At 41.4% G+C, this 22,752-nt stretch overlaps 1 protein-coding gene across 3 annotated transcripts; it reads right to left on the reverse strand.

The window, feature by feature from the left end:
• Positions 1–209: 209 nt before the first annotated feature.
• On the reverse strand, positions 210–8,397 carry pecam1a (platelet and endothelial cell adhesion molecule 1a). 3 transcript variants are annotated; one of them, XM_056402380.1, is made up of 15 exons: positions 8,254–8,397; positions 8,122–8,151; positions 6,412–6,705; positions 5,336–5,632; positions 4,992–5,246; positions 4,571–4,852; positions 3,810–4,109; positions 3,438–3,719; positions 2,899–3,031; positions 2,699–2,766; positions 2,487–2,540; positions 1,902–1,982; positions 1,724–1,780; positions 1,103–1,125; positions 210–577 (listed from the first exon to the last, which is right to left on the reverse strand). In XM_056402380.1, exons 1-15 carry the CDS (start codon positions 8,312–8,314, stop codon positions 434–436), a joined length of 2,361 nt encoding a protein of 786 aa, XP_056258355.1. In that variant the 5' UTR covers positions 8,315–8,397; the 3' UTR covers positions 210–433. The 3 variants fall into 3 exon arrangements, 2 of the variants coding, with proteins under 2 accessions (XP_056258355.1, XP_056258354.1); XM_056402379.1 differs by having other exon boundaries at positions 210–580; XR_008830198.1 differs by lacking the exons at positions 210–577; positions 1,103–1,125; positions 1,724–1,780 and having other exon boundaries at positions 2,699–2,762.
• Positions 8,398–22,752: the final 14,355 nt, after the last annotated feature.

The following is a 22,752-nucleotide window of genomic DNA, read 5'->3' on the forward strand; positions in this document are numbered from 1 at the left end:
GAGGGCTCTGATGAATGTACTCCCAGCCTCATCACTAATGAAGTAATTATCACTACTATGCTTGACTTCAAATACTTCTCTTCCTATTTAGATTCTGCCACGAATGGAAGGATAAAGATTGAATGTCTTTTTCTCTGGGGTCACCACACACATTCTCTTTTTTTCGGTGTCTTGGCAGGAAAACTACCAATGAAGGAAAGAGAAACACATAACAAAAACATTTTATTTGCTCTTCAAAGGCAAAGCAAGTGAATTTACAGTGTGGAGTGTTCTTTGCAGAGTGTTACAAAAATACCAAAAGTACATACTGTAATTGCTCAGGGCTGTTTAAGGACTTTCAGCACAAAAGACTCCAGCTACATTACGGAGCTGGATAAATAAGGGAATAAATATTCTTGTTGGTCAGTTATCAGTCTGGCTTTGGGTCATGTTTTCATTCCCCATGGTCAGCAGTGTTGGTGTCAACACTGTTGTCAATCACATCTATGTGGTCATCTTGGACAGAGTGGTCGGTGTGCTCACCATGGTCGCCATGGTGATCCGTATCATGATTCAGCTGCGCGTATTCTACTGACCCCTGCTGAGAGGGGACAAAAAATGAAACATGAGGCGCATGTGAAGAAAAAAAGGGCTCTAATTTGGGCTGGATCACTGAAACCGATACTGGTTACAAGATCACTCCATGACACTGTTGCCTGTATCGTTCAGTGTGATAGATGATTGATAATATGATGTCAACTCATTCTGAGTGTGTGAATGTATCCACTATAACATACATGAACATAATTAGTGCAAAATGACATGATTCTTTACAGAGTATTTCCCAGGTAATTATTAGACTATAATTAGACTATAATTATTAAACTATAATGAATTCATGAAATTACATTACTTTGAAAATAATACTTTAAGTTACCTGTCTGCAAATAATAAAAACTGACTCCACAGGGTTTCCATTTATTGTACCGTGTCTGTCCATGAGAGGTCTCCCTGAGCGAAGACACGACAGATTCATGTGTGTGTGTGTGTGTGTGTGCCTATTTGTAATATGTGCCTGCAACTGTATGCATGAAGTGTGTGTGATGTGTGGGCTGCTACTTACACCATCAGCCTGCTCTGGAACACCTGCAAAAACAAAGCCAGAGGACATGCTCAGGAAACACAAGGAGTCTGAGGATTAAAAGAAGGCTTGCACACTCATCAGCACTCCAATGAACGGCTCCCCACTCCTGGCAGCTCATCATGTTTCGTACATTCACACTATTACGTATCCGCTAGTAGGTTTTTTCCTGTGTGCAAGGAGCACATAGAGCAAAAAAACAAACCAGACACATGTTCTTCTTCACTTCTGCTGCATCACTATGTGACTCATGATGACGTGCAAACTGCTAGGAGTTATTAGGAGCCAATGACTGAACAATGGGCAAGAGTTTCCCCCAGGAGTATCAAACAATGGAGTATGTTTCTCACTTCGTCTTAACGGATGTACCCGCTGTTTGGCTCTGATTGTTGGAACAGGAAGTTCTTTTTGATGAAAGCAGGAAGTGAACACCTGGCGACTGGGCCTTCTGTTTTAATGGGACATTCTTTCGCTAACAATACAGATGTTTACAGTATGAGCTGATCCTGTTTCCTGGCGCTTTTTTTTCAAATGTCAGCCAGTGGCCTGATTTCTCTCACCCTGTAAGTGGGATTTGAATGAAGAGCAGGATGTTAGTCATACCTTGCTTGGAGTTCCTCACTTCGCTGTACACAGTGTTTGTGCCCGTCTCCACTGGAGCTAACATGGAACAAACAAGCAATTGTTTTAGGCAGTGGTTTTCATGTCAAATTGATTCAATTTAACGACTGTTTTATGACTATACACTTGAAAAAATATCAAAACTCAGAGGCAGTTTCACCTCCGTTCGGATCTGCCTGTCTGGTCTTCACCTCTTTGTACTGAGGTTCTGTAGCAGTCACACTGTTCTGGTCATCGGACTCTATAGCAACAAAACAGTGACCAGCATTAATAAATTTAAACTTCATTGCATTTCATATTATTTAATATACAGCAAACAATATAGCAGTCAAATGAAGTAATATGTAAAAAATATAGATATAGATAAGATGAAGGCTGGTGCTATTCTATATTGTTCTTATTGTTATTAAATGTAGTTAATTCTGAGTTCCACATACACCACCCTGCTGCTGTAAATATCCACCAGTCCACCCAATCTGTATTAATCCGCAGCTGAAAATAGTCCCTCACTAATACATTATCTACTTTAGTTGAGTAAAAACTACAGTGCTCAGCTGTTGAGGAAATGAGATGGGCTGAGGATCACAGACAGGGTAGGGACGTCAGAAAGTATTGAGAGAGACAGACTGACAGACTGACACATTGTTGGTTTTGACGGTAAGAAAAATACACATTAATACCAGTCTTACCCTTTCATTAAAATGTGCATAAAATTAAAAACTATGTGTCTACTCAGTCTACTCACCGGAGCCTGACACATGTTCACTCCAAACACTTTTTCCGATCATGCCTGGTGTGACTACACAGAGAGGACAAAAACAGCACTAGCTGTTGAATCAGTATAAACGTACATCACTGCTTCAGAATGAAGAGTAAACAAAGAGAACATGTTTGAAACTAGTTTGCCCTTAAGCCCAATTTGCAGCCATGTATTTGTATCAGTATAAGAGGCTTTACCGTTTGCAGCCTCATTGACCTCTGCCTGGGTGAGGCTCAGCCGCTCCACTTTGGTGCTGGCTGACTTCCTAAGACGAGGTGGACACAATTAGCTTTTTAAAACAGGAAGCTCCTATGGGCGTCACCATACTTCTTCTAACTCTTATTACTTCACCTTTAAAATATTGATTTTTGATAAGAATAAGAGCAATGTTACTCACACTGACAGCTTCTTTGCTGTTTTCCTTTTAAATGGAAGGAAACGTGTTTTAATGGCGATAACAAGGACCAAGGCCAGTATGAGCAGGATGCAGAGGACTGCAATAAGACCTTTTTTCCAGCCGGCCATCTTCACTGTAGAATACATATGAATCAAAATGATAAAACTCAGCATTCAAAATTTAATCACAAAACCTCAAAACTTCTCTGTTTTATGTAGTTTACCTCTCACAAGTATGAACATCTCATTTCATAATCATGTTAGAATTCAGATAAGGTTATTTCAGTCTATAAATCTAAGTCTATAAATTGCCTCAGGGACTATACTTCCAACTTGCTATGGCTCAATTACTAATATTCTAGTTGTATTCTAATGAATACTGAGTCAAAAAACAATAAGTGTGTCCTGATGGTGTAAAACAAAGTGAAAAACAGTTTGTTATTCCTCTTTTTCTAATAGTACAATGTTATATACATATATAGACATATCAGAACACATTCACGGCTGTTATCACTGCTATTAACTGAAGATAAAACACACCTCTAATCATGACAGTGTCACTCTGTTTGGTTTCGTTGGCTGGGTTGGTGCTCACACAGTAGTATCCTCCTTTGTGCTCTCCCCTGACATTTTGTATGAAGTAGGATCTTTCAAGCGTTTTGGAGGTCTGCAAATCGAGAGCACCCTTCATCTCAGTGTGGTACCAGGTGAAGATGATGGGAGGAGTGCCTTTCTTAACAGAGCAGGTGAGAGTTGCGTCCTGACCCTCAGACACTTCCCCCATGCTGGGGACAATGGTCAACTTTGGTACTGACACAGGCTCTGCAGAGAATAAAATGTATGTGAGACTCACAGTCCACAATCATTTGACATTGGTTTAAATGTTTGTCACTGTTCCTGCATCAAACACACCTATGATGTTGATTGAATGGAGCAGCGGCTGCACTAATCCTACTGCGGGAGGCCTGTGTTGACTGTTTTTCGCGTGGCAAATAAACTTGTTTAACTCAGAGCTCTCCAAAATGGCTGGGGAGTTAAAGATGGCTTGTTCTCCAGGGTTGCTCACCACCACAAACTCCTTCGAGTTGCCAGAATAGAATAGGGTGTACGTGATGGGCAAAGTGCCAGTGTCACTGTGACAGAGTAGCTGGAAGCTCTTTCCCAACACCAGCGTACCCCCCACCACGCTCAGCACGGGTTTTGAAACAGGAACTGGAAATAAAGATAATCAGCCAGTTAGTCAGTGCAACAGAAACAAAGGTCAGCTCAGCAGGTGTAATTTTTACCATGTTCACCATCTTAGTTTAGTCTATGCTAACATTTGCTAATTAGCACTAAAAATAACGTGCAGCTCAGGCTGATGGGAATGTCATTTGTACTTCGTCATAACCAACATATCCAACAAACTGAAATTTTGACCTGGTGATGGATAAATGAAAAGTCAGGATTATCAAAGTGATTTCATGTCATCCTTAGAGGAACGTGGATGTCAGAACCAAATTTCAAGGCAATCAATCCAATAGTTGTCAATAGCGATAAAAATCCAAAATGTCAACCTTGTTGTGACTCTAGAGCATAAAGGTCGTTAGGCATCAATGAGTGTCTGGAACAAAGTGGTGGTCTCCACAAAAACATCCAGCTGTAATGATTGCAATTTCAAGTTCATGACTTACTTTTGGCTTTAACAACAAGCGTTTGGCTTTCTTTTTCGACATTGTGTGTAAGAGAAGTAGTCTCGGCTCGACAGGTGTAGTTGCCATTTCTATCAGGGTGTGATATACTAATGAATGTCTGTGAAGGGATGAGCCTGTTGTTGTCTTTGTAGATGGAGAACTTCATTGTGCCATTCCTGATCCTCTCAGGAAAGTAGACAGAGACAGAGCAGGTCAGTTTGAAGTGGTCTCCCACAAATAGGTCAGCAGGCTCCAAAGTCAAGCGTGGCTTTGAAAACAGCTCTGTTGGGCAGACAACAGAAATCAAGCATTGCACAATCTTTGTGCAGCAATATGTTTTTTATTTATTTATTAGGAACATAGAAAAGCGCTTTAAATATCAATGAGAGGGTTCTTAATGAGGAGGGTACACAGTACTTGCCTTGGACTGTGATTTCCTTATAGGTTTCTTTCTGCACATTGCCCCTCTCCGCCTTACACACAAGCTTCCCAGAGTCCTTTGCTATAAATCGATGGTTAAGGCTGACTCGGGCTTTCTTGAGGACCTTGCTGTCCTTCGTCAGGAATACTTCAACCTTCTCCTGTGAAGTGTTCACTTTGCAGACCACCTCCATTAGGTCACCCTCAGTGACATTAGAAGAGGGCAGCACATTCATGGATGGGGAAATTTGGACTCCTGCAAGACACATATCGAAATAGTTAATCACACATCCTCCTGCAGGAAATCTGATCTTTTCTTGGCAACATAACAACTCTTCTAATCACCTTCAATTTCCACTTGAATCTCGTTGCTGTGGTCGGAGGGGCTGGTCCCAGAAACCAAATTGATCACATAGTCGCAGTACAGGGAGTAGTTTCCAGCGTGTCTCAGGACCAGTGTGGTTTCTGATGAGTTCCCAGTCGGTGCTACCTGTTTCATCTTCTCAGGTTTTTTGTTTCCAAATCTTTGGAAAAAACGGAACATGAGGGATCCCTTCTCCTCCGGAGCACCGCAGGTGGCTATGAAGTCATCACCCTCATAGAATGTAGTCTTATTCAGATACAGGATGGGGGTCTGCAGGCCTGGGGAAAGGAAAACCCAATAGGACAGTGGAAAGCAAAGCCATTACTCTACATACTGGCTGTTCAGATATAACAGTACACATACATGTGCTGCCAGGGTATAGGGAATGTATCACTGTTGGGCATGTGAAAACCCTATCTTGCCAAAAAGAAACTTAAACATGACGATAAATAATCCAGTTTTTGTGTGTTGCAGCATATCAACTACAAAGGATTAACTACAAAGGTGTATATTTACATTCTTGACAATAATTTTAAATAAATAAGTTTGCTTTAAGTCAAAAATACTATTCTTAATGGCAGAGGAAACTAACAACATGTTTTCTATAGCCTCAATAACTTCTTATTGTTTGTCCTTTTTAGCGGCTGTATATTAAATACTTAATGTTGGGAGCTTCCTCGAACACAACGCCAAGGCAGCATTTTACAAATCTCAACAAAACCAAGTGATTATAACATAACTTTTGCAAAACAATAACAGAGCCAAAATGTTCTCTGTGATTGATATTTAACTCAAGAAAGTTCCAGGTGTCTGAAAATGGTCATTTATACAGTGGAATGCAGGAAAATATTCTGTCATGCTGTGGAAATGGTAGGCAGTGGTGTGAATTATTCATCAACTGGAGAAAAATATCAGTGATTTTGTCTTACTAGTTTAAGTTGACTTTTTCTCTCCACCTGATATATGGAAGACTTTTGGGTATATTATTACCTTTTTCATATTACCCATACCAGACAAAAGCAATAATAAACCCTGGTTTGAGAAATTGAACCTTTACCTATGACGTCAAGTTTCTGGCTGGAGTTGGTTCTGCTCTTGTCTTTGACTGTGACCCGACAGTCGTAACTTCCAGAGTCGGCTGCCCTGGCTGGGTGGAGTTCATATACAACTGAGTCTTCTGCGGTGGTAGAGGAGTGGATGACAACGTCGTCCCGTTTAAGCTGGAAAGTGTGTGTCAGGTTTGGGATGTTGGTATGACTCACTTTGACCTGGCAGCGTATGGTAACCGGTGTCCCACTCTCAACGGTCTTGTTGGGTAGGATTGTAAGGCCAACGGCATCTATAATGTATGCTGTAGGTCCCAAAGTTGCACAGACACACAAACATGCACGCATATTAGAAATAAATTATTTCATTTGGACTTCATCTCTTGCTTATTTAAAACCAACACAAAAAGAGTGAAGTTATAATACAATACAAGAGTCAGGGTCTATTATTCTCTCCACAATAAAGGTGAAGGCGCTCCCTGGCCCGCAGGCTACTGCACAGTGACCAGGAGCAGCTGAAGGAAGGAAAAGGCTTCAACAAACAGTGTCTGACCCTCTCCTTCCCCTGGGAGAGCTCTGTTGATTTATCCCTGCCTCTGCTCTCTCTCAGCAACAACACTGTGTGACCTGCCTCAACAGCTACAAAACAATCACATAGTCCACATCCTCAAAGTACTGCTGCGGGTTTGTGCACCAGGCTTGGTGATGTAGGTGGCTGAGGCGGTGAATACCGGGCTCATTCAGCCGCTGTAGAAATAGTGCATATATATACAGTGAGAAAGTGCATTCTTGACCTTGATTATTTTGACAAAGAACACATGTAGGTGTTGCAATTTTCGAGAGATAGTTGAAAAACACTTATTCACTGTCTTGCTGATAGTTAGATAAGAACATTAATTTGAAACATGCCCCTACTAGCACCTATAAAGTTCATGAATTAACATGTCAGATCTATTTTATTTAATCTGTAGAAATCTGAAGAGTAAAAATGATAATTAGCCATTCATTGGGTGGGTATGTGTAAGGGCTATTTCTTGACTGGGAGCAGTAAATTCCTGATGTCTCTGCTGGTTATTTGCAACCTCAAGGTCACAACAAGACTTCAGGTTGATTAGTGAGCTTCAGAGGTGCTGGTAGGTGCTTTTCTTACCTTTGGACCTCTATACAAGCCAGCAGTTTTCCCCTCTTTTCAGTTTTTATGCTAAGATTAGCTAACCAGTTGTTGGCTATTGCTTTATATTGAGTGGACAGACATGAAAGCGGTGTCAATTTTCTCATCTGACAATTGGCAAAAAGCGCATTACCCAAAATGTTAATTTATTCCTGACTGCCCCTGTAACCATCTAGAACTCCAGATATATCTTGTGTCATTGAAGTCATTAGCATTTTAGTTCAAATTCATGATGTTTGCAAGCTATTAAAACAATTGAGAGGTTCATCCAAATTCATGCTGACGTGAAAGAAATACCTAACCTCACCAGTGACAACTAAAAATAGCTTTGATGAATCTCATTAAAGACTTGCGAATATCAAGGAGGCCAGGAGTGCATAATACAATGCCCATTTCCAGCAAAAAATAACCGTGTGAGGTATAAATAGCTTTCTTGTCTAGTACACCAAGGACTGGATAACATCAAACTGTCTCAACACTGGAGAAAGCCCTGAACCAGTTATTAAACAAGAGTCAGATATACAGTATAGTATAATATAGTTATACTTACACGACTCTCCTGTGGCACACTGTGCTGTGTCTGGAGTAAAAGAACAAAAAAAATAGAAGTGAGACTCAAGAGATTAGGTTTAACTGAAGGGACAGCCTTTATCTTTGAAGCAGCACAACAGTGGGTTCTTACCGAAGTGCAGGAGGCTGGTGAGAAGCAGCAGCAACGGCAGGTTGGGAGGTCTGGAGTCCATCCTGAGTGATGGTGGTTCACTGCTGTATGATTAAAATACAGCTGCAGCGGGCCGACGAGACAGGGGGGCACTCAGAAGAAGAGGGGAGGGCTGTAGGAAGGGAGAGGTGGAGAGTGTGGAAGTGTGGCTGTGGGGGTGGCGATGGGGGGTTCGTCGCCTTATCATACATACTCCTTGTGTTGCTTAACTGATCAGGAAATGGCTGTGACTTCCTCAGGAAGACGAGCATTTGCAGTGTTTTTATTAGTGTGTGAGAGAAGAAAAGTTTCAACAATGCTGCGCAGGAGCCTTGAAGAAACTGCCTGGCCTCACAACCTCCTCAGCTCTCTCTCAATATGGATCCAGTTTCTTACATGATTTAACACCTAATTACGAATCACACTCATGTAGCGCTATGCTAACTGCATGGTCCATGACTACATATGGTAATATTAGAGATTAGACTGTTGCTTTCCTCTGATAGACGAACAAAAACAACAAACACATCAGGAATTATGCAACAACCTGAAGGCTTTGCTCCACTTTGCTTGGCCCACAAACTCACCTCTTAAATTGTTAATGTCATCTGCTGTTTCTTTACTGAACTGCAGGGATTCCTACTGAGTCATGATCCAATCTCTAATTAAATATATTAAGCATAATCAAAACATTCACCACCTTATACCCCAAGTTTAATCCTCTCTCCAGTGCTTGGTGCCCGCTTGTTAAAGCTGTGAAATTATGATGGCGCCACTGAATCATTTATAGGATACAAACTAAGATCTTAGCAACTGCCAAGCTTTAACTGCAGAGTGTGTACTGATGTTTTATATATCATGGACACGTGCAAAAAAATAAATAATCATCAAGTGTTTGGGAGATTTGGGGGGAAATGCACAACATAAGGGAATGTCAGATTTAATCATTATGGTATCAGTCCTTCAGTTCATCTACTATCCTGCCAATGACAAATTAGACTTGAGTGGGGAGACAGTGTTGTTGATCAGCTGCTAATCACACAACAAATATTGTGGTTATCAGGGATGTTTCCCAATCAAATAAAGCTTCAGAAGCCTTGGGCAACAGGATTCCTCTGGGGAGCAGTCACTCCACTCATCACTGTATATTTCCCACAGAATCACTGGTAGTGCACAGAATATTAATATCAGTCTGCAAATGATCGTTTTAACTTTTGTTGTCACAGATGCAAAATTGTGCAAATAGTTTTAATATTGAGAAGCATTTGTGGTTCCAGATTAAGGTATGCAGTGTGCAGCACCTTGCAATCCTTAACTACAACCACTAAGAGGTGCTGAAGATTAACATAAAAAAAGGTGCTTGAAAACCCATATACTCAGTATACAGTTTTATCTGCATAGTGCTCTCTTTCACTTTCATTTGTTCCACATTTGACAAAAAAACATGTTTTCAAGCGGCACAGAGGTGTAGCGTGTCTTCTAGAGAGCTGCTATAGGAGTGCTGCAGAGGTGACCTTGGCAGGAGACCATTTCATTCTGCTCAAACTGTTCTGTCTGACTTCTGCTTTACCACTGCAAATCATGAATGGTAGCAGTCAGCATCAGGAAAGAGTAGTCTGCTCAAGCAATTTCCCATCTGGTAAGTGAATTCATTGTGATATCAAATTATGTTAAATGTCTGATTGCTAGTATACACAGCGTCACCTAATGCTTTTGTTGGTTAGCGGCACAAAAGAAGAGGTACAGACTTGTTAACCCTGCTGTTGATGAATAACAGCACTACCTGGCAATGCTAGCAGGTTAAGTATAATGAAGGGAGCATTTGAAAAGAAGGAGCATGCTCCGCTTTCCAGGCATTTGAAATCTGCCACAGAGGGTGCTGCTCTTAAATTTGAAGCATTTTACACTGAAGAACTACTGCTGGCCCCTTCAAATTAAAAGCCAGTGGTCTTCCAGCAGCATCACATCTGGCAGTGGTAGTTTTTCTCAAAGCTTCTACAAATAGGTTATCATACAGAAATGCTAACTCACCACCTTCTCACTGGCAGAACAATGTCTCAAGGCAGGTTGGGCTGGAAGGAGGTAATGACTTGATCACTTGACATTTTGACGAGACTCATTCTGCTGGATGAGAACGGAGTGCAATAGTGTCTGCATGCGTTTACTGTATTTTCATGACTGTAAGTGTAAGTGTATTGCACTGAAGGGAGTGATTGATGGTGGCCATGGTCGTACCACTGACACCATTGGGTCTTGGTGGATCAAGGGCGGCGGTGTGATTGATGTCTTCGCCCTGGGCTCTATTCTGCCACCACTTCTCTCAGACTGCTGAACAGCTTCTGGGTCTGCTGGTTCTGCTGCACACTGTAATATGGATCCCAGTGAGATAATATTCAACCACTGCAATGATGCATTTCATGTATGAGGTTTTATTAGGTGCTACATAGATGTACCGCATGATATAACTGTTTTCAGCTCATTTCAAACACAAACAGTATGGCGTCTGCCAGAGAAGGGTCATGAATCACACAGGGTTTCTTGTGTGGGAATTTTTTTTTTTTATAGGAATTTAAAACTGAACATAATGAACTGTGCTGATGTTACCCTCAATTACACAAGCACATTCTATCGTAACATGCTAGTCTGAAGAGGAGGAGAAAATGAAAACCTGAGTAAGAAACTAATTTAGACTCCTACTTTATTTAGGCCTATGGGAAATGTTTCTGGATAATAAAACACTCCATTGAAAGATGAGAGATGGGAAATTTGTTTCTGCTTGGAGGCAAACATCTTGAGGGCCTAATTACGAGCAATCAGCTAGAGTTTAGTAGAAAATCTAGCATGTTCATTCATGCTATCATGCTTTAAGGGGACATATAAGAGAACAAATGGTTTAATACTACAAATGTAAGAGAAGAATTTAATGTCGGACTATGACAGTATATTGTATTAAAAAAATCATCTGCAGATTGTTTGCTGTCTGTAAATCTATCAGACTGACTCTGCCACCCAAAGCCAAATGTTGACTTTACAAAGCCACTCTCCATCTTATGCTCCCTGGCATAGTGTGATTTGACAGACAGCAGCCAATTGCATCCCCAGGGAGCTTCTGCACCTTACTTCAGGCCGGGTGACCGAGGACTGGGAACACGGTTGATGAAGGACGACATGGAAATGTTTCTGCCTCTGGCACAACAGCCTGCAGGAGGCAGGGAACGTGTCACTACAAAGCGAAGCTTTGAGGCTATCTGCCCCACACAACCTCACTCACCCAACCACAACTCCATCTCTGTTTCACCAACTATCTGTTCAAGTGCCATGACCCTTCTGTTTCACTAATTTATCTCAATAACTTATCTAAGTGCTTATCTCAGTCTCTTGATTCTTTTCCCTGCCGTCTTTGACTTTGTTTTTTCTTCTTCTAACTGTTCTCTTCTACGTCACATCTTACATCTACTTATTTTTTCTAAATAGGTCTCACAAGTGACTTTCCTTCACTTTCTCTGTCTCTTTCTGTCCTCCTTGCTCCACCCACCTCATGTCTGCAGAATCAATAATAAATGATCCGAGAGGCTTGGCTGTGACAGGCTCTCTGCATCGACTCTCTCAGGGTTACTGGGGGAGGATCAGACAATGCTCCAGGTCTGGGAGCAGCAGCAGGTTTACAGTTGGACAGTGAAGCAGAGGGGACACAGAGAGAAGTCATGCTCATTGTTCCGTACTGCAGAACATTAACGGTAAGCTCTCAGGGATGTGTGCATCACGGCACAGCCGGCCTTCAAACCTCCACTCGTCGCTCCTCGATACAGCACATGTAATTAGGCACGCTGTACGTGGACAGCTCCATCTGAAACTCCTCAGGGGGCTGTTGCTCTCAGACACCTGCTGTGTCCTCACTCTCCACAAAAACCTGGATCCAAGGTCTCCTCTGTTCATATGCCAGTTTGAACATGAGCCTAATTCTTTTTCGCCCTTTTTCTTTTTTTGTCAGGCTCTGGTTAGATCCACCTGCTGGAGTGTCCTTGAGCAGGACACTCCAGGGGTGTTCTTCTGTAGTAGATCCTGGTGAGATACAGAGAAGCACAGAGAGAGGGAGAGGATCACATCTGTGTGACTCTCAAAATCTATTATGCAGGCATCAGAGAACATAAACACTAATTGCCCTGTAACTCAATCACTTCTTCTGAAACCACTTGTTTTTTCTCTCAATAGAGCTACAAAAAGGACATGGCCTTTGAGGCTGAGATCTGAAAGGTATCGGGATGCATGTTTGGTGGCACAAATTCTCCAGTTGCCATTAAACCACTGCAGAAGAAGAAAAAGTTGTTATTAAAAGAGTGCCAGCCAAAACTCAAGTTCAATGAACATATGGGGCTTATGTTTGTTTCCTGTATAAATTTGAGGAATTCAACAGTCTCATCATTGTTACAAACAGGTGAAGTATAAAGTAACATAAAATGTAACACCTCAAAATTGTACTTAAGTACATGACTTAGAGTAAGTGTACTTCCACCACTGCCGATACAATTAACTCAGCCGTTAGCAGACAAGCTCCTAAATTCCTGAGTGAAAACAAACAGAGTGTCTATTATAGAAGCTAATATCAAAAAGGTAAAAGACTGGCTAAACCACTACAGCCACACAAAAGACTATTCAAATTAAATAACAGACAAATAACGGACATGAATTTGAGAAATACATTGTAATATTTACGTAAGAAGGATATATAAATGTTTCAACCCCACCCAAACTGTTGTTTTTACACATGATATCACCACGTGATCTGTATCGGATACAAATTTCTACCCTCATTGTAATCGTTAGTCAACAAACATGGCATGTACCAGGGGAGTAGAAAGCTATGCTGCAGATGGCGGTCACTTTTTGTGAGGGGAGGCTTGTTAGCTACTGCTACTACGAGCAGCTTTAGCTGTAGGGCAGAGTTAGGTGACCTTTCAGCTTGCTTTTTTTCCTCACAATTGTGATCGCGCTGTATGGATTGCGAGTATACCTGGCTGAGATTGGATCACAGTCCAACTTGCGAGTTGCTGATCAAAGTAGAGCTGTGGGTTTCTTACAAACAAACCAATACCCACTCATAACAACTGGCCTTTCTCTACCAGAAGTACCACAATAAGAACCAAAACTTGGAGAGTCTTGTTTGGAAAGCCATGTAGAATCAGACAGGAAAAGTGCCAACGAGAAGCGCCACTTAACAGCAGTGTGTGGGTTGGCTGAGAGAAAGCTCTAAATAGCGTTCTTAGAACAGAGGCTCTCCAGAGAGGGGAGTCTTTCTTTGGGTTCTCATACATCACGAGATGGGTGATGGTTCATCCTCAGAGTGCAGTGCTGACACAGCCAAGAAGATTCTGCACAGCGGTGAGAAAAGGCGGAAGAGAGCCTCATGATCTGTCGTGCAGGCCTGTTTCTGCTTGCAGTGTCTCAAAATCCTCTTCACTGGTTAGATTGTGGTTGTTCCTAGCACACATTTAGTTGTTGGGTTTGACCTGATGTTATGTGCTACTCCCACCAGTCACTGCAGTGTCAGCCAGTGAAGTTATCAACCCGTGAGGGAGCAGGGCTGCCTCAGTTAATCAGGATAGCTCTGATTAAAGCATGCATTTCACCCCAGTTCAAACCCCAGGGTCCCTTCTCACAGTGGAGGGGCATCTGGGAGAGCCCACTCACAATCAATATGAGCATTATGCTCATTCATGGGATAAAGACAAAAGACCAGCTCCTCTGTGTAATCACACTACTCAGGACTCATGTAGAGTTATAGAAACTGTAAAAACCTAGTTTGGATATGTTTGTAAAAAGAGTGGAACTTTTAAGCTTTTTTTTTTGCCACTGAAACTTGCAGCTACTCTGCAAATACAGACAGGAATACAACTGGAGGTACAAGCTTTGACATTTTTGCTTATTTCCTCAGTAAATGTCAATAACAGCTCATTTTAAAAAGGAAAATACCAGCACACAGGAGAGAAGTAGTTGGAGAAAAGTGCCTTAAAAGTAGAAGGGAAGTGAAGAGTAAGTCGTTTATTACAGTGAGTTAGCATGGAGCGTTATGTAACTCCTAGCCTTTGCTGGCACTGGCCTTTATAGCAGAACAACGAGTCTCATTTGGGAGGAACGCTAATTAGCTGGAAAAAAACCTGGTGCAAAATTAAGTTAAAATGGATGTTCGAGGCTCAGAGTTGCCCTTTGCCACCTCTTGGAAAACAAAATGCTGAGAAATGGCATCCTGGTTTTAAGGTGTCTGTATTTATTTCAGTGGAACATAAATGTAGCAGTTTCTGTGTTTCTCATCAAGTCAATCAAAATGTAGAAACAAAAAACTTTCTTATTTACTGCCAGCAAGCCCCTGTCACATGTACCCAGAAGTGACTGAATTTTGAATCCGTGGAAACCAGTGACATTTTATATGGTGTAAGGACTTAAAGCTGCCCAAAATCTATCTTTTAATATCACATTGATTATAAACACTCCTTATAAAGGCATGTTTGCAAAGTAGTTGTAAAATGATTGTAGTTTGCTCCAGTGTTACAGTGGATAGTAGCTGCAAAACAAAAACCATCCTTTTTACCCAAATGTGGCTAAATACACGTGCGTGTCAAATGGATGTATTGATTTGTGCACATTAGCACACCTGCATCCTGGATCCTCCACTGGTCAGAATTAGGGATTCACCAATCCGATCTGCTTGATTAGTATTGGCAATGATACTGATCTTATTAAGAAGATGTACTGGTATCGGCCAAACATCACCTGACCCGGATTAAATACTGCTCTTTGTTCTACTATGTTCATTGGCAGTGTTAAGCTAATGTGTCTGAAATTACTGCTGATACCTGCGGTAACATGCTGCATGATGAAGGCATTGTGAGCGTGAAGACTCAGTGTTGCCAGCGCCAGTCCGCACTTTTTGTGAGGAGGTCATTTCGCAAATTGGATAGATGGAATAAAAATCAGGGCGGATGTGACATCTAATTAATAACACTTTGGAAACTTTGTTGTTTAGCAGGTTGATTTTTGTTTGGTTTAGTTGTCAAGATTTAACCAAACCACACGGTTATGCTGATTTTTTTTCATTTGGTGGTGAAGCCATTTGTAGTACAGTCTTGCAAGAGCCTGACCCTGCATGAATAAAATTTGATTTAATTTAACTGCCATCTATTTCTCTGGATACCTATGTTAAGATTATTTGCTTCATTTCATCATTTTTACTTCTTATTTCATCACCTTTATATAAAAGCGTAGAGAGGATGCGCTCTACTCAAAATTCAGTCTCAAGATGAGTTACAAAGGTTTATTGGAATACCCCACCACACACACACATTCATAGAAATGTATTTCTTAAGCCACAAAAAAAACAACAAAAAAAAAAACCTTTGATATACACAGAGAAAAAAAAAAAAGGCTCAATTTCAAAATATAACAAATGTGAGTGCACAGCTTGAAGCCATTACACTGACAAGGCTCCGCAGGAGGAAGGAATAAATAGCATAGGTGAGAAGTGAAGAGAAAACACATGAACTCCAGCACATGATTGTCTGTTCAGCCTGAGGAGACCGATTACAGCGCTAAGTGGAGGAGAACGTCTCTCAGACCCGACATGGAAATGAGACACAGGATGCAGACGGATTGGACAGATGGAGAAATATGGATGCTGGAAGAAGACGAAGAGCAGGGGAAAAAATAAATGAATAAATGAATAAATAAATAAATAAATAAAAGGGCTTAACAGGGCCATTGCTTTCCTTGACCCTTTTCACCTGAGAAAATATTACAGAGCAGATAATAAGAACAGACCTGATGAATGACACCACAAATTAGTCTCAGAGTTATTTTGTGCATCAAAACTTTTTGACAAAAGGAATCCTTGCCTTGGCCTTGACAGTGTTGGTATTCAGGCATGAAACATGTAACGTGTTGTGTTTTGAAACTTTATTCCAGCCATTCAGATGTGACTTCAATGAGACATGTTGCATTCCGTCTATTCATTCCCTTTCTGCCTGGAACATTTACAGACAAAACACCCCAGACAACGAGGAATGTGCAAAGTGACCTTGGTGCTGCTTTATGGTGTATCCAAGCACAGAAACTATCTAGTGAATGACAGGGATTTTTGTTTAAGGATGATTACAGAGAAAAAAATTTGACCAGACAATAATGAAACTGTAACTATAGTAACGGCTCTGCTGATAATGAGGAAGCTGTCAGATGGCCTGTCTACCTTTGCCTATGAACAACAGCTGGATGAAAAGATGGGAATGAATTCCTTTGATTTCAGCGGTTTAATAGGACCAACTACTGGAAAGGGATAAACCTGTGTTATGCTGGAGGGGGTGTGGGGGGTGTGGGGGTGGCGTTAGGTTGCAGGAGTTGCGGTGCTGTGTCACCTCATTTTGAATCCAACCTCAAGCACACAGTTTGTTTTCAGTCAAAGAGCTTTCTTTGAGTTTGAGTGAGAAAGTTTGCTGGCAGCGTGGTGTTACGATCATTAATGTTAGGCTGTGGGTGAACAGACCTTAAAGAGTTATGAGTCCCATCTGTCTCACCAGCCTGGCACCCAGTGTTGCATCAGCCTGCGGACATTCATGCTAACTTTGAGGCCGGCAGTGGCAGCATTGAGTGTACTGTGGCTGTGGACCACTCCAGTCAGGGAGAGAGGAAGAAGCACTGCATGATCTTGGATTTTACAAAAGAGAAACCAATCTGAGTTAAACCCTATTTTTTTTTGTCACTAAGAAAACTGCCTTCATGTTTTCAGCATTTCTCCCTTAACAAACCCTTGAGTGACTGAAATATCTGTGTTCTGTGAGATGTCCATTCGACTAACTTTGAAAATGAAAATACAATGTAAAACAACTTTTTAAACACAGCATTATTATGTGTTTTGTGAAAAAAAAAATTCTGTAAGCGGCTGATTGCTTGAAGGAGAATGAGCAGTGATTCAATGTAGGTCTTGAATTATGCTAGGGCAATGGAGTACTTGCCCATTGAGCCTAATTTAGCTTGCTGTTCTTGGTACATAGATAACTGAGTTAGCTTCATCTGATTGATGAAGTCTAGATCTTTCAGTTCTCCATAGCTATCCTAAACTTAATCTGCAGCTGTCCCCTGAGCAACAAGTCTGTCTGAGAAAAGTGGATCTCTAGTGTGATCTTGTCAAGTTGCAGTGCACAATGCACAGTCAAGGTGCCACATGTCCAAAGTATCCAAGGTGCATGTGAAAATGGGATGGGTTTAGGAAGAAACTTTTATTACATGTGTCAGGGCCTGGTAACAGTAACAACCAATCACATGTAGTCATCTCCTTTAAAAACAGTGCTCTCTGCACCAAGATATACTGACTGCTGAGTGATCAGAGTGAAAGGGTGAAGCAGCATAATGTCTTTTTACTGAAAGTCCAGATGTCATTATCTTTTCCAAGTGTTACAATAACAGATTTGGTTTCACAATAACCCACACAATGACCACATTTGGAGTTGTACACTAATGTGCTACTATAAATGTCCTATTAGAGTATTGTGGCCCCAGTAGGTATACAATAAAAGTATGAAGAGAAATCTACAGACAGAAAGTTAAGAGAAATTTGGACAAATCAAAACCAAAAGTAATCTTTTCTCAGATACTCCATGTGAAAACCCATGCTGACTTCCCTCAGGGGCTCTAGGAAAAAGCCTTCACTCAGGGTCTTTCAACTACAGCAAAGCACAGAGGCCTTCACATGCAGCTCAGATTTCGTCTCCACAAAGAGGCCTGGTGGCACGGGAGACCATGTGGGAGGAAGGCAGAACAAGGCAGGGACATGCTGCGTCGGCTTCCAATTAACTTGAAAAAAATCTCATTGTTTTAAATCACTGACACTTCCCTATATGCTGTCCTAAAGCAATCCCTCCCAAACACACACACACGTGTGTGGCTATGTGTCATAGAAACCATAACACTGTCTGTGCTCTACCACACGCTCTGGTGGTTACTGGACTTGTTAATGTCATGGCTGCAGATGAGTTTTTGCATCTTTTCTTACCATTAGGTCAAAGTATAAATGTGTGTGGTTTACTTTTCTGAGTTATCTGGTCCTGATAGATGGTTCACCACCACCGCTACTGATGAAACTGGAGGTTAAAATCAGCTTGTTGTCCTGTTTGGATCCTGGGAGCCTTTGAAGTCTCTGTAGCTCAGCGGGCGGTGCTGAGCTGCAACACCAGGTTGCATTCACAATGAAAAGCAACAACTGCACCACCCAGTCTGACTGTTTACTTTCCACAACACACAGCCTCAGAACCTGTATGGGCCGAGTTCGGTATAGGAAAACACCAACAGCTGGTTTATGCCTTAGGATCTCAGGTGGCACACAGACTAGAGGGGCGTCTAAAGTTCAGAGATATAACTCCAGGCCAGGCAATGCAAATGTATGAGTACAATCGCCTCTAAAACACCTGACAGCCTGTGAAGAAATCTTTAAGTGGGAGAGACAATCTGCTTGCTTTTAGCTGTTTATCTCTTTTTCATGAAGGCTTGTAAACAGCACATTGTACATTAGTAGCTAAGGTGAGAAGAATCAAAAGTGCGTACAATCCTTTCTTTAGAACTGATTTTCAGGATAGATCTAATTTTAGATTTCAGAGACAGACAAAAAGCACTACTGAACAAGCTTTTTAATCTGCAAGCAACTATATTTTAGTTTTACAATGCGTTTACACCTGTGTCATTCATGCTAATCATCACCAGCAACAGAAAAAAAAAGGACTTCCAGTGAAGTGTAGGCACATTCAGTATAAACTCCTGTCAGCTCAAGCCTAACTCATCTTCCCCCATCCTGGTCCAATCTGGTGCAACCCAGCTCCACAACAGTTAACGAGCTCTGTCTTCTGGGCTGCTCGAGCAGCTGGAGATGTGTGTGTGTCTGTGTGTGTGTGTGAAAGAGAGAGAGTGAGCAGTGGCTGACAGCTCTAGTAAAGCGTCAGCCACTATCAGGAGTGGACTTGCACCTGCTTTAAACCCGCCTCCTCGGTTCACCAGAAAGGATGCTCACAGAAAACATTCTACTTTAACAACGATTACAGCACTCACTGCTTCTAATTAATCCAGTGTGAGTAGTGTTCAACGTGCATGAACATACAGTGTGCAAACCCCTCATGCATAGATAAAGAATATGTATGCAAAGAAATAATGAGTAAGGAGTTGCAGGCAATGAAGAAGGCTGCCATCAAAGGGGTGAAGAGGAAGCATGTGGGGGTAAAAGGCTGCCGTTTTCCATCATTATATTTCTTAATGCTCGATAGATAATGGTCATTATGCAGAACCTGCATACAAGGCTGAGAAACACACAACTCCGGCTTACTTTTATTTATTTGCCCTCTATCTGAGCTGACAGGGACAATAAACAGCTGCATGTACACATGAAAGTGTGTGTGTGCGTGTGGCTGAAAGAACGCACACCTGCCACAGACAGCGGCAGAGCTGACAACAGCTTTGATGACAGGAGGTTGAAAAGACTCTTTGGCTGTGTGCGTTTGGGGGAAATGGCCTCAGCCTCCTGACTGATGGATGAACATAATAACCCGGATAAAAACTGCTGTGAGCTCATCCACACTCAATATTTCAGATGGACATTACAGGTGGTGCTATGGCCGCTGCCGCACAGCCTTATTATTTGTGAGAAAGAAAGAAGAAGAAAAAAAAAAAATCAATGAAAAACAGAAAAAGGAGATTGAGCTGAAAGTGTAGGCAGAGTCATCCAGCTGAGAAGAGACAAGCTGACACGGATATTTCTGTGATAAAGATGTTAAAGGAGGACAAACCTCTGGCTGTGCAGCTGGTAATTACTGTATGAGATACTGTACGACGTGTGCATGGCATAAACCCCCCCGCCCAGGCTGCTGCGGAGAGGCCGGGGACAGAGCAAAGCACTGGCATTCACCCACAGGTCTGTCACTCTGTCGTGAGCACAGCTTTACACCGAGCATAATGAAAAGAGCATGACAATCATATTCACACGGCTGACGTATAGCAGCGGATGGTGATTAGAGCAGAGAACAAAAACATATAATCCCTCAGGTTTCAATTATGGGATTTAATTAGAGCAACAGCTAAGCACACTTTATTCATGTCTGCTGTGTGGTATCAAGCTAAATACATGTATATAGAATGACTCAAGGGAAAATTTATGCAAAGTAATGCAGAGGCAGGAACAACAGGCCAGTGTTTGCTGTGTACTTTGCAGTGATACACATGAGGAGGTAAAGTCAGATAATGCTGTGTACACTTCTGTGTCCTGTCCTTTTGTTGTGTGTGTCCTGCTTTAGGTGACTGTTGTCTCCTTCCATGTCTTTGCATCCAGCAGCAGAAAATGTAACATTTTGCCAAGGTTATTCTGTTAGAAAAAAGGCAATAGTCAGTAGTTTGAAAAGGCTAGAGCTATTTTTTCTGAATCTTGCTCAGCCTGACAAACCAGTGCACTACTTGACAGTCCATATTTGGGTGCCTTTTGATCACAATTTTAGTTAGCAGAATTTATTATAAGAATAATTCATGAGATGCAGCCAATTCCACTCTGGTGATCACAAGTCAAAACAGTGTTGAAGAGAGAGCAGAAATCAGGAGCCACATGCATAAATCTGGGAGTTGACAGGTATAAATTAAAGAGCACTGTGTTGATTGTGCTTTTTGCTACTAGATACATATTTAAAAAAGAGCTAAATTAAGTTGTAATTCTGTAAATTAACAATGTAGGATAGACAAAGACACACAAGCGCAAAAAAAGAAGCAAAGCATTATCATATCTATTCTATTTTAACATACAGATCATTTGCTTTTATTAAGATGCTGTCTCCATCTATCCCATATAATCCTGCACTATATGAAATAAACAAAATACATTAAACTCAATTCTTTTAATTCATAGGAAGGAAAAAAAAAAAAAAAACTAAATTATGTGGTACAAAGTATCAATGAACTGACATCTGCTGAAACTTCACCCCCTAACAGCCTTCTACGTCCTTAATTCCTGATTTGAGATACAGAGCAAAGAGCGAGGGTTTAAGCAGCAGCTCTCACTCACTGAGAGGGCGAAGCACTGCATCTGATAATAAAGTGGCTCCTGTGCTGAATTATTAATAATAAGTGCTATTCTTCCAAAGAACAGAGATCAGCGCTCTGCAGGGGGTCCTCTGTGCAGCCGAGCCCTGAAATATCCCAACTACAGTACTTTGTTCAGCTGTAATTGTGATACCCCAGACTGGCTTTGTAAAGCACCATTACATTATTGGATCCCTTTTATGCATCACTGTGCTATAAAGTCAGCCTTTTAATCAGTGTGGGACGAAGATGCACATGAGGTGAGAGTTCTCATTGCTTTAGCTGTATTAGTGACTCAAGTGCACTGGAGCAGAGCTTCTTTTGATTTGATTCATTTCAGTAGGGACAGGTTTTGGATTTGGCTGCGTCAGGTCAACCTCCAGAAAGAACACTGATATTGGAAAAATTAACCCCAGATTACTTTCATTGAAATGCTTTTTTTTTTTCATGTACGTTGTCAACATTCTTAAAATTGTCATGTTATATATAATATTGTTATATAATATCCACATGTGATAACTACTGGTATGTTTAATGTCAGGGAAAGATTGTAAATGGCAAATAGACAGTAATTTAAACCGTAATAAGGCTTTTTGCTGGAATCTAAGGCCAGATCATCTTATCGTGACTGCAACAACAGTAAAAAGTTCAACATCAAAAGTGCAGCATCTGAAAGCAGTATCTTCTTTTAACTTCTGTGCCAGCTCTGCTACACCCAGTCCCCTGGTAATCTATCTCATATTTTAGGTATCAAGTGTAATTTACTGTTTGATACAAGCAAGCATGTCTTTTTCCGTGGGTATTCATAAAATCTCTGGTAACTTGTCAAGGAAATTGAGTTTAGAATTATTGTGCCTCAACACAGATATGGTGCATTTGTTTCTCTTTTAACCTACAGGGAATTGTGGGAGTGTTGAGAGGTCATGAAAATGTAATAACTCCAATATTATCATTATCCCCTTGGAAAGTCTCCCAAACTCTGAAGCCTTTTGTAGGAGCGTTGACATTAGCTCTCACTTTCTACTGTGCTCCTAACAGACCCAAGATTTATGTGCTGGTGTGAGCTGTCATTGATAATTCCCCTTCACTTTGAAGAGAAGGATTTACTTAAGACTGTGAGAGAATTCAGTAAACAGTCTCCTGTTTTTCCTTTCTCTGATCCAAAACTTAAAATGCATGTGGTGAAGTGAGTCAGAGTGAAACAAGGATGCAGCCGGACGCTACTTTTCTTATTCCTTATCCTCGCCTGGAGTTCCACGACTCCAGCCAGGAGCAGAAATGAGAAGCATGTTACCCATACGACAGTAGGGAAGCCCCCACTGGCTCAGGTATGACTTCAAAAGGTAACAGAGTGTTCTGGCACGTACTCGAGAAGGCTTTGAGAAAGTGAGA

The sequence above is a fragment of the Seriola aureovittata genome, chromosome 17 (assembly GCF_021018895.1).
Source record: "Seriola aureovittata isolate HTS-2021-v1 ecotype China chromosome 17, ASM2101889v1, whole genome shotgun sequence".
In the NCBI taxonomy this organism is placed as follows: domain Eukaryota; kingdom Metazoa; phylum Chordata; class Actinopteri; order Carangiformes; family Carangidae; genus Seriola; species Seriola aureovittata.